Source organism: Pecten maximus, chromosome 11 (assembly GCF_902652985.1).
Source record: "Pecten maximus chromosome 11, xPecMax1.1, whole genome shotgun sequence".
In the NCBI taxonomy this organism is placed as follows: Eukaryota; Metazoa; Mollusca; class Bivalvia; order Pectinida; family Pectinidae; genus Pecten; species Pecten maximus.
Genome location: NC_047025.1, coordinates 7,630,579 through 7,645,923, shown reverse-complemented (window position 1 = coordinate 7,645,923; position 15,345 = coordinate 7,630,579). Strand labels below are relative to the sequence as shown.

The 15,345-nt window shown below is 33.5% G+C and overlaps 1 protein-coding gene across 1 annotated transcript; it reads left to right on the top strand.

Moving 5' to 3' along the window:
• The first annotated feature begins 856 nt into the window (after nt 1-856).
• On the top strand, nt 857-14,497 carry LOC117338014 (b(0,+)-type amino acid transporter 1-like). Its single transcript, XM_033899174.1, has 14 exons — nt 857-963; nt 4,075-4,176; nt 4,696-4,797; nt 5,749-5,873; nt 6,091-6,226; nt 6,766-6,891; nt 7,386-7,485; nt 7,781-7,825; nt 8,440-8,563; nt 8,920-9,023; nt 9,549-9,645; nt 10,338-10,487; nt 11,435-11,603; nt 12,127-14,497. The coding sequence occupies exons 1-14, from the start codon at nt 942-944 to the stop codon at nt 12,186-12,188; spliced, it is 1,464 nt and encodes a 487-aa protein (XP_033755065.1). The 5' UTR covers nt 857-941; the 3' UTR covers nt 12,189-14,497.
• Nucleotides 14,498-15,345: the final 848 nt, after the last annotated feature.

The following is a 15,345-nucleotide window of genomic DNA, read 5'->3' as shown; positions in this document are numbered from 1 at the left end:
CCTAACAAACGTTAAAGGTAAGGTATTTTATCACTTTCACGATGTCATAGAGGTAAAATGTACACGGAAGTCTATTAATTCAACAGTCTGTCCATCTGTGTTTATATCAACGAACTCCAGTTAGGGAATCCCATGACGGGACCACAATATTACGATGATATATATCGTAAAGTCCATACGACAGTACATTTTATTCTTTCATTAATAATAGCAAGGCATTTATAAGGACATTGGATGATTTTAAAATACTTTTACATGACGTTTTATCAGTTTATTTCTGGCGTACTCGGGGAACATACAATAGAAATGTTTTATTCTCATGTTAACAATTGTATGTATTGAAATCCATACCGCACCTCTATTGCTCCGGATGACATGAAACTTGCCTCTGTTAGTTGACCACTAACTACTACAATGTGTCTCTAACACCAAATGATGGTTTAAAGAGCGACAAACCCAGTTAACAAACTAACATTGACAATGACCAATCTATTTAACATACTTTTTATATTTTTAATATGTTTGGATATAAAAGGATTAACCTACAATGAAAAAACACCCGTTCTCTTCATATCGTAACGACACTACTGTGACGTCATAAATGTTGACGTCGAGTTTTTCAGTCTAAAGAAACAAACACAACAACATGAAAAACATAATATTACACTCTTGTTAATGTGATATTGAAAGCACTTTACTGAGTTCCATAAAGTAGTATTCCCTTACAGTTTTCTAGAATGATCTAAACATGCCAGTCCATACCTTACATTATACCAGAATATGTGTATTTCTCTATAGGGAGGGGAATCCCACATACACAGTCAGATATAAATAGACTGTTTTCAACGAAGCGTCTACATAACATTCTAGACCGTCGTGGCTAACAGAACTTAGGTGTATACAGAACTACAAGCAGACCTGTCATCTTATAAACTGTAAAAATGAGGCTAGTGAACAGAACAGGTAAGTAAAAATATATTGTCATTGTAATTAACACAAACATGTCGTTGATAGTGATGTTTGAATACACATATTTCCATATCAATGCATGTGTGAAGACTATACAATCATAAACAGCAGTTTAGTTGTCGGAATCACGATTTCTTTTGATGAGGCGTTTAAGTATGAAATATCAAATTTCATATATGAATATCATTTCTTGCTATAATTGCATTTTAAAATAATTATACGTATTTCATGTAACGAGGATAATATATATTTTTGTATATTCAACTCCCGCGAGATAGATAGTTAAGGGCAATACAATGGTAGTCTACGGGCAAATAAAAAATAACCTTAGACGATTTTAAAAATTATAAAACATTTCTCTGTCACTATCGCGAACAGTTCGACAGTGGGGCGTACAATGAGAAATTAAGAGAAATGTTTCACGTATGACAGAAAGTACGTGTTTCTAGATGAAGGCAGGAGACTGTCTTTGGCACATAGATTCCGCTGGGATTAATCGATAAACAGAAGGGAAATTTCATTCGACGTAACAGTTGTTAGCTTTCCATGAATGAGCTCTCACAATCAGTAAATCAAAAACTGATTTAGATATTATATCTAGAAAACTGCTCTTCTCATATCTATGACTTCACAACATAAATCAGTATTCGTGCTAAATAAAATCGATATGAATGAAACCACGAGTTTCTCTCTAGGTTGAGATACAGGTATATATGTGCTAGTTAAGCATAAAATGTATGTTTTAATATCCATTCAAAGCAGAAGTATGAAATGTATCCTAGATAGTATTTCATTGTCACATATAAACATGAAATATGATGAATGAATTAATCACTAACGAAAATAAAGAATGAAATAGTGAATGTAGGACAAGATCTTCCTAAAACACCTATTGTCATGATTGTATTGCCCAATTCACACGGTCTATATATTCACCAGAGCAATCATAATGTATTGAACATACGGTGAAGTCTTACAAGGCTGACCGTTTCAGTGTCAATCTTATTGTTTGCCTGTTAAACAAATTACTCATATATTTTCTATGTTTTGTTTGGACATTTACTAGAACCATTTTAACCTCCCTCTGTGTTGGTTTCGACACCGGTACTCACTGAGTGCATTATTTTTCTTTAGCCGTAGTGACATTTCGATTTCATATCTTTGTTGACATTGCCCGTTGACATAGAACCAATATCTTACCTAATGTGTAAACATTGGAAAGGTAAACATATAATTTGTATCATTTGTAGATTTTAAAGACACTTAACACATTAAAGGGAAATGAAATCGTAATCAAAGTAAACACATCAATGTTTAAATAGACGTATGCAGCCTATTTGACCCTAATCCCCGCAGCCAAGTATGATGAAATCCCAGTAGCTGATCGTATTCACAGCTGGCTTGAAGCTGATGCAATCCCAAGCCATAAGTCGTTACACACATTCGCTGTTCTCTACTCACATGGACATTTATCTATACAGTAAAAGGCTGACACGACATAACGTATTCAGGATTTAATGTCGCGGAAATTTGATTGATTGATCATGAATGAGTCTCGTCGTTGCTCTCAGTCCGAATATTATCCTGGATGCGTTTATTACACCTTATGAGAACTGAGAGCCCGGTGTGTTCTCAGTCAATGGTTTTTGTTCTCGGTAACATCGTGACTGAAGCGTTTGATAATATCCCCAAAAAAGTATTAAATTCATAAAAATAATCTGTCTTGAATTGAATGCAGCTTCCAACAGCCTCAAATTTGTTAATGATATCTTCAAATGTTAGGGAGACAAGACAGCAAATAAAAGGAGGTCATATATCTACTGAGCTGGGTACAATTTCTAGTGGGCTTTATAGAGACTTCGCTGGATACGCGTGGTATGTTAGGCAGGTTTGATTTCTATTGTTGATGACAAACTATTTAAAGGAGACAGATCCATGTGTTAAAAATCATATTCTGTAACGTTTTTGACACACGTTCTAAATGACAATGCCGAAAAAAGGGTCATTGACCTTTTTATTTCCAACTAAAGAGAATCATACCTGTCAAAACACACGACACAAAATACAAACAATTGTATCTTGTATCATGTACGTAACAAATACGATGTATACAATCAAAGACTTTACACACATACACAAATACTCACACACACGCACATCTAACACAAACACGTGTTCATAGAATTACAGACGCGTGAGTAAATCACAGGACAAGTAAATCTTTTGAATAGAACCAAATAATCCACAACAGAGTCAACAGGTTCAACAAAAATCACAACTCAGATAATTGTGTGTTCGGCATTGTTCGTGGTTAATTGGTCCGTGTCGGTTGACCCATGGTCTAGATAATTGTAGTAATGTGCAAAACCATGCATCGATCACGTGCAGACAGTATGCAACATGGCATTTAAAAAGTCAGCATATCGTGGATGACCTTCATGTTTAACAATAAACAATGCATTGCATAAAGATTGCATTCTGTATCAATTATTGCTCATTTATAACGACTGTAAATGGCATATCTGGATCTTCAGTCGCCTCTATCTGTATGTTTGTTAAATATTAATTGAAAATAATTAAGATAAGTCATTCATTTCCAAAAGGAACATAAATTAGATGATAGTGCGTCCAAATGATAATACATGTAATCACAACGTCATAATGATCAAACGACATTTACTGTCTGTCTGAACCTTTAAAAGTCAACCATGTGTGTTGTCAAATGAGAAGATAAAATTACTATGTAATAGAGTTTTATTTTCTTTTGAAGTGGCAAAATTTCAAAATATTTCCAGGTTCCGAAATTGAGAGTAAAACTCAAAAAATGAATATCCACGAACGTTTCGCAGTTGACGTTTATAGTCGAGAATATTTTAAGGTTTACTGTGTTTCAGGTAACGCACCTGGGTAGTATGTTAAGACTTCTTAAACCAGTTGATCAACGCTTCCATCCTAAATATGTATTGTATTGGTGTCTCGTTTTGTCAGATGAATGTGGCGGAGCGTAAAGTCACCTAACCTCACACACAAAAATCCATTGTTTTTTTGTTGGCTGAAATTTACGTTTTTCTTTGAAAAATGACAAAGTATTTGAATAAATTTCAGATTCCTCCAGCACGGACTCTGAATCCAGCAGTGGAGAGGTAAAGCTAAAGAAGAGTGTGGGTTTGTTTACAGGGGTCGGCCTTATCGTAGGATCAATGATAGGTGAGTAGCATTTAAATGCGAGTATGCTTTAAAGGATAAATGAGTACAATTTGATAAATGAGTACATTTCAAATACGCGTGTATTCTCCATAGGATAAGTAAAAAGAATTTGATAAATGACTGTTTATCTAGATACACGCTTACACGATAGAAATGAAGACACTAAGAAATACTTTTCATAGAAAAAATGAGTAAATCTTGATAAAGGTCAACAGGTCAGGATTGTTTGTTCTGTAAAGATTTAAGCTTGTACACTATTGTCAACTTTGTGAGCCAAATCGTGTCCATATATATTGGATTCTAATACAGGTATTATCAAGGAATCTGTTCACTAACAATTGCCTGGTTTTCCCCCTTGAGTTAAGTAAATGGTCATATAATCAATATAAGCCTAATAGATGCCGTATACTTAAATGCCCATAGCTGTTTACACGACGTTAAACATTACAAAAAATAAACGTCATAGATGTCACGCCCCGGATGTACATTACATAACATTTTTCATCTTTTATCCATCAGGATCAGGGATATTCATTTCCCCAAAAGGTATATTAGAAGGCACCGGATCGGTGGCCATGAGCATGATCATCTGGGCTTTATGCGGACTTGTTGTCACACTAGGTAAGTTAAGGGTCAACAGTCATTTTGCAACATAAATCTTCGAGTACAGTAAAATGGATAGATATGTGTGAAATGATTGTTCATAAAACACACAAGATAAATTGATAAAAAAATACAGCAGATGAAAAATTAATTAATCTGTACCAAACAGCTGTTTCCTCCTTCTAGGTCTCGTCAGTGATTCCAAAATTAGAAACAAATCGAAAGAAATAACAAAATTTTGACGGGGAGGTAAAATTTTCAATAATTCAGTAAATTTCATAATTTGCAAAATTGGATTTCTAAAGAACATTTTTAATATTCTTTTTTAATATTCTGAGCCGTGTCCCTATTCAAATTAATCAAACCGTGGCATGCAAGTCGGAGACTAAAAACCCACCACCTCAAATATCAAAGGACTGGTTTTAGCCCAAATGGGTTGAATTACGTGATGGTGAATATAATAGTGATTATATAATACTCCTTTACTGCTGTACATAACATGATAAGATATGTGCTGATTTGGAGGGGGTTTGGTGGGTAGGAGACTATAAATAGGTTTTACCTGGTAAAGGCTATACCACAAAAATATCAGGGAAAGATTTTTTTTTGTTAAATAAAATTCACTGTAATTTCAAAATGATGAAACAGGATTAATAGGTATGTTTAATATTGTTATTCAGTCACGTGTAATGAGGATAATTTTAGTATCAGAAGCATTCCATTAATAGTCTGTTAATTAGCAAATTATAGTGATCGCTGTTTGATCAATGAGCAAGGATTAATTGCTATGCTTAACATACAAGGTTCCTTGCCCGGTAAGGAAACCTTGTCTATCGATAGCAATACACATATTGCTATCTTATATAAACTGTTTATCATTAACATCTATATACTTTCATATATATTGTTATATCACCATTACCTGCAAATGAACCTTCACAAATTAACTGTATAATTTTGTATTGTAAGGTGCGCTATCCTATGCCGAGATGGGAACAGCTATACCCAAATCTGGAGGAGAGCATTCCTACCTCATGTTCACGTATGGGCATATGAGCAAATTTGGTGCTATTCCTTCATTTATATTTGACTGGGTAAGTATAAAACATGTATTCAATTTTCTTTGTATACAGTTATATCTTAAACTTGTAAAATAAAAAAAGATAAAACGAAATTGCATCATAATTTTCACGCGTGAAAACATGAAAACAAAAGTGAAAAACAAATGTCTGCAACCTTTCTATTTTTATCACATTTAATGCATTTACGTTAAGTGCATGATTCATGTATCTACGTGTGATGTTGTTACAGGTGTCTCTCTTCATAATACGTCCGACCCAGTTTGCTCTTATCAGCCTTAGTCTAGGTACCTATGTCGCCAAGCCTTTTTTCCCGGATTGTGACCCTCCTCTTAATGCTGTTAAATTAATAACAGCAGTCGCCATGCGTAAGTGTTATGTTGTCAAGTCTGATGTGTTTTAATATATTGTTTACAAAAAGGAGAAAGAAAGAAAGAAAGCAGAGAAAGAAAGAGTTTACTTGAGGCGACTGATCAATTATGATATCTTCCATAATCTTCATAGTCGTCTACAATAAATATATATATCAACATACTGCTATTTGGCAAATGTTAATTTGAATTTATTAATATAGATAGGAAAAAGTACAATAACGGAATGACCAAGAGTGCGTATCCATTGCTTACAACTTTACTCAATTGCAACATATTTTAATTAAAAGAACAAACAAAATTAATATGGAAATAAGGGTCCCCAAAAACCTCTGTGATGGATTCGTGTCACATGTATTTATGTCCATTCGTTATATTTCGGATGCTCTTTTTCTATCGAAAATCAGCAAGTTACTGTAGAACATGTTAGAATATTTTATTGTTGGAGTTAAACAACAGATCGACGACATTTCCTCTATTGATTGTAAACTTGAAGTGTTCATGTTAGGCTAAAGAACTCTCTATTTTGTTTACAGTTCTAGTCACCTTTGTAAACATTACAAGTGTAAAGGTCGCTGTATGGCTCCAGTCATTCTGTACAATCGCCAAACTACTCGCCATAGCCATCATCACTGTCGGTGGGATATACAAATTAGTAACAGGTAAACATAACACTCCAGACAAAAAACTTTATCTATATCATCAGTTTCTGAAAAAGTTTTAAAAACAAACAAAAATTATTGGCGTAAAAAAAACCAAATGAAACTTAAAGTTACAACTCCTAGGAAGAATCACTAGAAAATCAATCCTTAATTTATTACTTACGTTTGTCTTACCAAAACGGTTTCACTTATGTATGTATATTCACGTCCAATACTCTCACACGTTGATGGTAAATCCCAAATCAAATCCTGTTAAGAACAATAATTTATATTGACCAATAGTTGTATTTTGTTCATCATTGTCTTCCAAATAACCCGGTCGGTTTTCAGTAAACCTGCCGACCATGTTGTTTTTCCTGGTACCTCCAAAAACTGCTTCTATCCGTGCTAACAAAAATAGCCAGTGTCATTATTATAACTATTTTGTATATGTGTACACAGCTTGTTTAAGAATTGTCTTAAAATAACTTGAAGATAAAAAATTTCTTCCCAAGATGGCGGTGAACATTTAGCAGAAGGCTTTGAAGGGACAAGTGAGAATGTTGGCCTCATTGCTATAGCTTTCTACAATGGACTGTGGGCGTTTGATGGATGGTACATATTTTATTGTATTGAATTGCTTCCTAATATAGTTTCATTTTCAAGCTGTGATATCGGTTTTGATAAAAATTTCCGTCATTTTTATATTACTTCATAAGCTTTTCCAAGAATTTAACATTATCCAGATATCGATCAGTTATTTAGATTTCATGTTAAATTCATATACCAAGCTTTAAACCATTACTTTGAATGAAATGTAGTACAACGATTCATGCAGTCATGCAGGTTTATATAATTACCTTATTAGCTCATTTACATAAAGCATTTCATATTTGTTTTATTTTTTAAGGAATAATTTGAATTTGGTAACAGAAGAATTGAAGAGCCCTCAAAAGTAAGTAACATTATTGTTTTGGCATTTACTTTAATTTGAACTGTATGTTAGCATTTTCGCAAAATCCAATCTCATATGGGGACAAATGAAAATACGGAATAAAGCACAGACAGGACGGAAGTGAGGGGATTACGATCCACAGTTCTGCAATGGCGATCTCATGCTTTTGGACTCTTAAATGCCTCCTTAGTAGAACACACTGGGTATTATTTTTTATCGCATCATACGATTGATATGCTATGGGGCACATCAGGACTTGGACTAAATCTTTGAATTTTCAGCAAAAACCTCAGAAAAATAATGGCCTATCGTTCAGTCAGTTAATTCTTACGACGTAAAACTTTATCTTTCCGTTTCTGCTGAAGTCTCAGAAAAGTCACACTCTACATGAGTAGAGTTATCTCATTAAGTATGACGCAAAGAGACAACAATGAAAATGAGGCTAGACAATAGAAAACAAAATTAACAATTAATAAACATATCTCCGAAGTTATATCACTCATCGAGATATAACATTATATAGTGAGAGTTGTATATCATGATTTATTTCCAAGGAATGGACATATGAGGAAGTACAACAATAATGGTAAACATAAAAAAAATTCTCTTTTCAGAAATCTGCCTTTAGCTATTATTATTGGAATTCCTATGACCACGGTGTGCTACCTTTTAGCAAACATCGGCTACTTTGCAGTCATGTCTAAACATGAAGTTCTGGAATCTCATGCCGTGGCTGTGGTAGGTATTTTTTTTATAAAAAGTATATATATATATATCTTTCAAATTATTATTGTTATTTGCTCAGTCTATTAAATACGCATGAAAGTTTGTAGTGTAAAAAGTAATAGTAATCAATGAATACGAAAAGCCGACAGGAGACGAGTTTATATATAAACAAACTAAGTAAGTCATTATGGTTAACATTACGAAATAACAAAAGAAACTAAGCTAATAAAACATTAATGGGATTTATTTCAGTGAATATATTCACACAAGCATTACCAGGTGTTTATTGTTTCACGTATTGTTTCACGTATTGTTTCACTTCACGTATTGTTTCACTTCACGTATTGTTTCACGCATTCTCGTTACAGACGTGGGGCGACCATATGCTTGGTGTGATGGCATGGACCGTCCCTCTCTTTGTCGTCATATCATGTCTCGGTGCAGCCAATGGTTGTCTGTTTGCCACATCAAGGTTTGTAATTACTTAGAATCACCAGAGTTACTTCCCTTATATTTTATTTAACGACAATAACAATACCATCTATTTTTTGTGTTTCCAATTATTATTAGGATTGTGCAAAAAACTTACAATACATTAGCACCTTTCTAATCAAATTGAAAATTAGATACAGTAGAGCAAAATATCTAAGCCATAAAGCTGTTTGTCCTTTTATGACGCATAACACTGGAGCCGATTACAAAAACACTCCAAATAGGCCAAAAGAAATGCAAAATCTGGATGGGAGGGTCCAAATTAGCCATCATTTCCATAATTTTTTTTAAATAATATCTATTATTGGATTTCCAAAGAATTTTAGGTTCATGTTGATATTCTGAAACATATCACTAGTCAATGTTCGTTATCAAAATTAGTTGATATCCGATTATACATAAATATTCATCAACACTGGGTTAAGTCATTCCGTTTGATTTCCATTTCAGATCTGTTTTATTTGACATTCTGGCTACGTTGTAATAATCCTCACTCGTGTTGTAGGTTGGTGTATGTAGCCGCCAGGGGAGGGAACTTTCCCCAAGTCTTATCCTTTATCAACATGACAAGACTTACCCCTCTCCCGTCAGTCTTATTTACGGTAAGTTACATGTCTTCATGTCTCCAAGGGTTCCGTTCTATGTCTACCTGGATAGTGACATAGGAGAAAACAGGCTGCCTTAGTCCTATTATTGGTTTTAGCCATAAACAAAAACGCCCATCGTTAGACTAATCCTTTGACTATTTCGAAGGCGCCAACTAAAATCATAAGCGGATAATTTTTCACCTTTTGATAATCATATTGATCAAAGACCTCAGCTGTATATGATTCCGTGACTGTTTCTGACTACATTAAACTACAGTCGTATTATCATACAGAGCATTCAAATAGCCATTAACCATTCAAAGGATACCGTAAGGAAAGGAAAGTCTATAAATTGACCCCTTTGGTTGCAAAGACGACAAATACTCTTTTCCTTGTCCTCATTTTTGACGATTACGTTTTCTAGTATAAAGCACATCTGAAACTTATATACGTATATTACCCCAACATAACATGTACTATAACCCATGTTTGCTTAGATGCAGTTCAAGTTCATTCTGTTAAAAAGAAAGTATTTTTCTTTAAAGTTACCCAAACAGTTCATCATCACTGATACATATGTTTGCCTTTATGTCAAGGGGAATAACTCTGTAAATATTATACAATTCATTAATAATCCAACTCTCTAAGGAAGGGAAACAACTCTATAAGTATTATAAGGTTCATGGTTACCTCTGCCTGTTTTACAGTCCTTGGTAGGATTTGCTATCCTGATACCAGGAGATATCAGCACGCTGATGGACTTCTATGGATTCTCTGCCTGGTTTATCTACAGCATGACGATATTTTCTGTCCTAGTCCTTCGGTATACACAGCCAAATTTACATAGACCGTATAAGGTAAGGAGCATTACGTCAACCAAATATACACAAACCATATATGGTAAGGTACTTTACGTCATAGACATAACAGAATGCGTACCGACCTTATACGGTAAGGTACGTTACGTCACAGAAACAAATAGTTTTACATAGGCCTTATCTGGCCTGGTTAATGACGTCAGAGAAACAAACAAATTTACACAAACCTTATTAGGCTAGATACATTACGCAACACTATTTTTTTTTTTTTTACAAATTCCTTATAAGATGAGGTACATTTAAGTATTGATCTGTTTTTGTATGGTATTATGATCTATTTGAATGCTAGAGCTTTGCAAGAAAACAAATCATAATGTGCTAGAGCTTTGCAAGCAAATAACATAATGTGTGCACATTATGATTTGTTTGCTTGCAAAGTTATGTTTATTGGATATTGTAGTTCCGGTTTGTTTTTATTAATACGCTGATAAATGTAGCGCGTGATAGGATGGCATTTAAGCGTACATCAATGCCAGAGCTCTCAAACAGACTATATAGTGACAATGCCAGACAAATGTAAATATTATATTATACACAGCAAATCATAGACATATACCTCATAAGGTAAAGTACCGTAGGTCACAGCCAAATCTACATTACCTTATATAGTTGAGTATATTACATCCCAGACACAACGGAATTGACATAGGCCTTATAAGGATAGGTACATTACGTCATACTAAAAGAGATTAACACATGCCTTATAAGGTAAGGTAGATTATAGTATACATACTGCCAAGCTGACACAAACCTGATGTAGTAAGGAACATTACGTCTCAGCCATAACCAAATTTATAATTTTAATTTCACACTTAGTTAGTGTTTACAATTATAAAGTAACAAATGAATAATGAAATAAACATCACTATAGTTATGAATTATGATTATTATCAAATTTATGTAATATTATATTTTTTTTTTTACAGGTTCCAATCGTCATACCAATCTTTGTGTTCCTTATAGCATCATATCTACTGATTTCTCCTATTATACAAAGTCCTAGAGTACAGTTTATCTACGCCTGTATATTCATTGCCAGTGGAATGTTGTTTTATTTTCCTTTTGTTTACATGAAAATACAAGTACCTTTCATGGGTAAGTAATGCAATATTTAGATATGTCAATAAAAATGAACCTATACGGCGTTAGGTATTGCTCATTTTTTTTTATAACAGTTTCGGTTTTTACAAATGATTTAATTTCACAGATTCTGATTGTATGTTGTTAGATAGGCAAGATAATATTTAATCAGAGAACCGCTGACGTGTTCATAGATTTGAAATGAATCTCCTTGAGTAAATGGCAATCTAACTTTGTTATATAAAACTTGGCTTAAGTTTAAGGCTTGTTTCGCGACACTTCATATAATTGAGTTGTCACATTTTTTGAAGAAATAAATATATAGTTTAATAAATCTATGGGATCATCTAGTGAAACTTCTCGTTCAATCTTAAAGACAAGTTAAACAGATACATATTTAATCAAATACATGTTTTCAGGCTATGATGATGTATTCAATTATTTTCATTCCTTTTGTTATTGATAGACTACCTTTAGGTATTAAAAAGTTTTCATTTTTCTTTTACTTAATTTCTATTTATTTTTTCTTTCATTTCAGATAAATTTAGTTCGATGATGCAAAAGACATTTCTAATTGTTCCTGGTCAGACAGAAACCTAAGATATATAAATTAATAACTTGACATATATCAACATCGTCCCTGGATGTGTGTGAATTCTGATGCCAAATTTGATGCTGACACGTATCAACAGTGTCTGACGTCGTGACCTTGATTTAGTCATGTAGATCACGCCAGTGTAAGCGTACATCCGAAAGACATATGTTTAAGCTAAACTTTGGCTAAGTAAGCCAGAATCTTGTGCATATCGGTATATATCTTCAGGCTATGACCAACCAAGGTTGCTGTTTTGATATTGTTGTTGCTGCTGCTGTTTATCTTCGCTTGAGACACGTCATTACTATGCTTGGCTGCTTTGTACATCCTGCAGATTTGTGGTTAATTTATCAAAATTGCCATCTAATTATGCATCCTAAATTCATGAGAATACAGAAAATGCAAACATCTCATCAAACTGAATCACAATTTGTTTAAATGTTGGATCTCGTGGAAGTTTTTAGAATGTGAATCTTTTTATGATGGTGAGCTTTTTGATCATGAAAGATAATGTTTATGGGGATACTGGCATATTTTCACGGGCATTATAACTACTGAGGGTGACTTGATGCGAACATGCTGAACTAACAAAACCAAGAGGCACAAAGATCCTGTTCAGGTCAATTATGAGTTTTCAAATAAGATCATGATATCATGAGATCGTGATTTCACTATAGGTCCCGAACAACTTCATTCACCTTTAAAAATGTTATCTTTATTGACTTCAATAATTTAGATTAACAAAAAGTGAGCCTTTATTTTCAGATATTTTAGATAAAAAATCCTTTAGGTGCATAATATATTACGAGATTTAGTAGCCGCTATTTGTTTGGCTATTGCTAGGAGATTAATCTCTTATCCTGCATTAGGGTAAATGTTATGCATATTGAGTCACATATTTATATTTCATATACATATATTTGGTTATTGAAATGATAACACAGCCATTTAATATATTGGTATATATTAGTAGAATAATATGGTTATCGTCGACCTGAATTCTAGAGCACTGCAGTTCTTATTTATTAATTAATTGTGTTCCTTTTGTTCTTACTCTTCCGGAGCACATGGTTTTGTTATCTTTGTGCATTTTCAGACGTCTCCCTGGAAATCCATATTTTTTTGTTTAATTATTGATTTCGTTATTATGTTGGTAAGCTTTGCTTGTTGTGTTAACATTGACTAAAAAATACCATTCGTGCCTCATACAATCCGTAACCTATATTTAGATGATTCGTATGGCTACAATTCGCGATGCCCATTGTTGGTCTTGAAATGGAGGAGGAATCTAACTTCCAGTTGTTTGAAAGCATTTTGTATTTAATATAATTATCATGCTTGACGATGTGTTCCATTCATATATATATAGCAATAATGTATATATTTTATGATATCGTGAGAAATTTAATCCAGAATAAATTTATATAATTAGTAACGGTTACAATTTCCTGGAAGTACCAGATCTGACTAATAATTATTTATTGAAGGATTTATAATAATATCTTTGATTTTGTCATTCTTGTTTGCTCATAAACGTTTGTTTACTTTTATTGAACGAGTGATGGCTTTGTGGTCTACTGCATAGGTTATGATACCAGTCAAAATAGTACATATTTTGGTAAATAATTTGCATTTTATATATTTTTCATTCATTTATTTTCATCATTATCATTATTATTTTGAATTTCTCTGCATACATATCTTTCATTTTTTACGGGATCATAACGAAATCCAGAACCTATCATTTTCGTTAATTGAAAATGTATTATCAACCAAGAAGGATCTTCGTGTTTTATCATAATACCTACAACTGGCTTCGATGACAATGATTTGATTTACTATAAATTGTTGGCAAGGATGGAACACGTAAGGGGCCGTAGGTGAAAGGCGTGTGTAAGGCGTGTGTAACCCGTGTCACCCGACCACCCATTTTTTTTTTATTTTGGTGAACGTTTTTTTTTCTTTTAGATGATTTTTTTTTCTTTTTTTTTTTCGATAATGTGATAAATGTTTAATATGCTTTGTTATCAACGTTTTTGTTACATTTTAAATGAATGTGGATTTTGATCTAGTGTCTTAGACTCTACCAAAGCATAGAAGTTATCTCTGTGTAATAGAAGGATTTTTATTGGTATGTTCACGATGTTGTTATTTATTTATTCTATGTATAACTCTTACAGTAATTACTTACTGGTGGACCACAACACAGATGATTATTATGCTTGGTAAAGTAACAATATATAAATATATTTTGCTTCCCTTGTTAGTGAAGCAGTTGTTGATTTGCAAAATAAAGGATTTATTTTCCTATGAATTGAGTCGATATGTTAGCCTTTTAGGTAATTTTCCTCGGCGAGGACCGCGTCATCACGAACCATTCGGAACTCCTCGGGCAATCTACTGTTACATATTTCTACAACAATACCCGATGGGTTCAGGATGAGACCGAATTATTTCAACATAAAACATAATAAAAAAACCAAACACCACATGTTCTCCTTCCGCGCAATAATTGATTTCAATTTCCTGAATACGATTCATGAATTCTCCTATATAACACAATTGTGCCTTAACACAATAATAGCTCAACAATCATATAAATTGCAAGGCGGGACCACACCCGGACTGAGTTTATTAACATTATGATATTCATGTATTTACAAACACTGCCCTCACTCATACCTCAATGTACCCCACCAAAATGTCCTTAAAACGTACCACTCCCCTCTCATACCACAAAGCCTAACCTTGTAAAAATGTATACGTGTTGACCGTATAACGTGGTCGCTCTGAATGACCATACCGTGCTACAGCACGTGCAAATGCGGACTACAGCCGCGCCACCTAGCGGCACGCATTAATCATAGGAGAAAATAATTTCATTCTGATTCGTCCCTCAAAAGATTGAAATAATATTTATATGATTGGAGACGTCGGTTTAAGAAAAGGATAAAAAAAAAAGGCTGATAGATAAAACGTTAAAATAATAGACATTGACCCGCTTTATCGCCCCGAAATACGCATGCTCGTGATTAGTTGCATGTATATAACTCATCAACGAGATTATCAAGGGGAAGTAACTTGTATAAACTCTCGTTGAGAAGCGTTTTCGTTGTTAAATTATGAAATTACCAATTAAAGTTATCAATGGCCCTCATCTTT

Coding starts and splice junctions, on each gene's coding strand:
- LOC117338014 (XM_033899174.1), top strand. CDS start 942: ATGAGGCTAGTGAACAGAACAG. Junction 9,646..10,337: donor TCCCGTCAGTCTTATTTACG/GTAAGTTACATG, acceptor CCTGTTTTACAG/TCCTTGGTAGGATTTGCTAT. Junction 10,488..11,434: donor ATTTACATAGACCGTATAAG/GTAAGGAGCATT, acceptor TTTTTTTTACAG/GTTCCAATCGTCATACCAAT.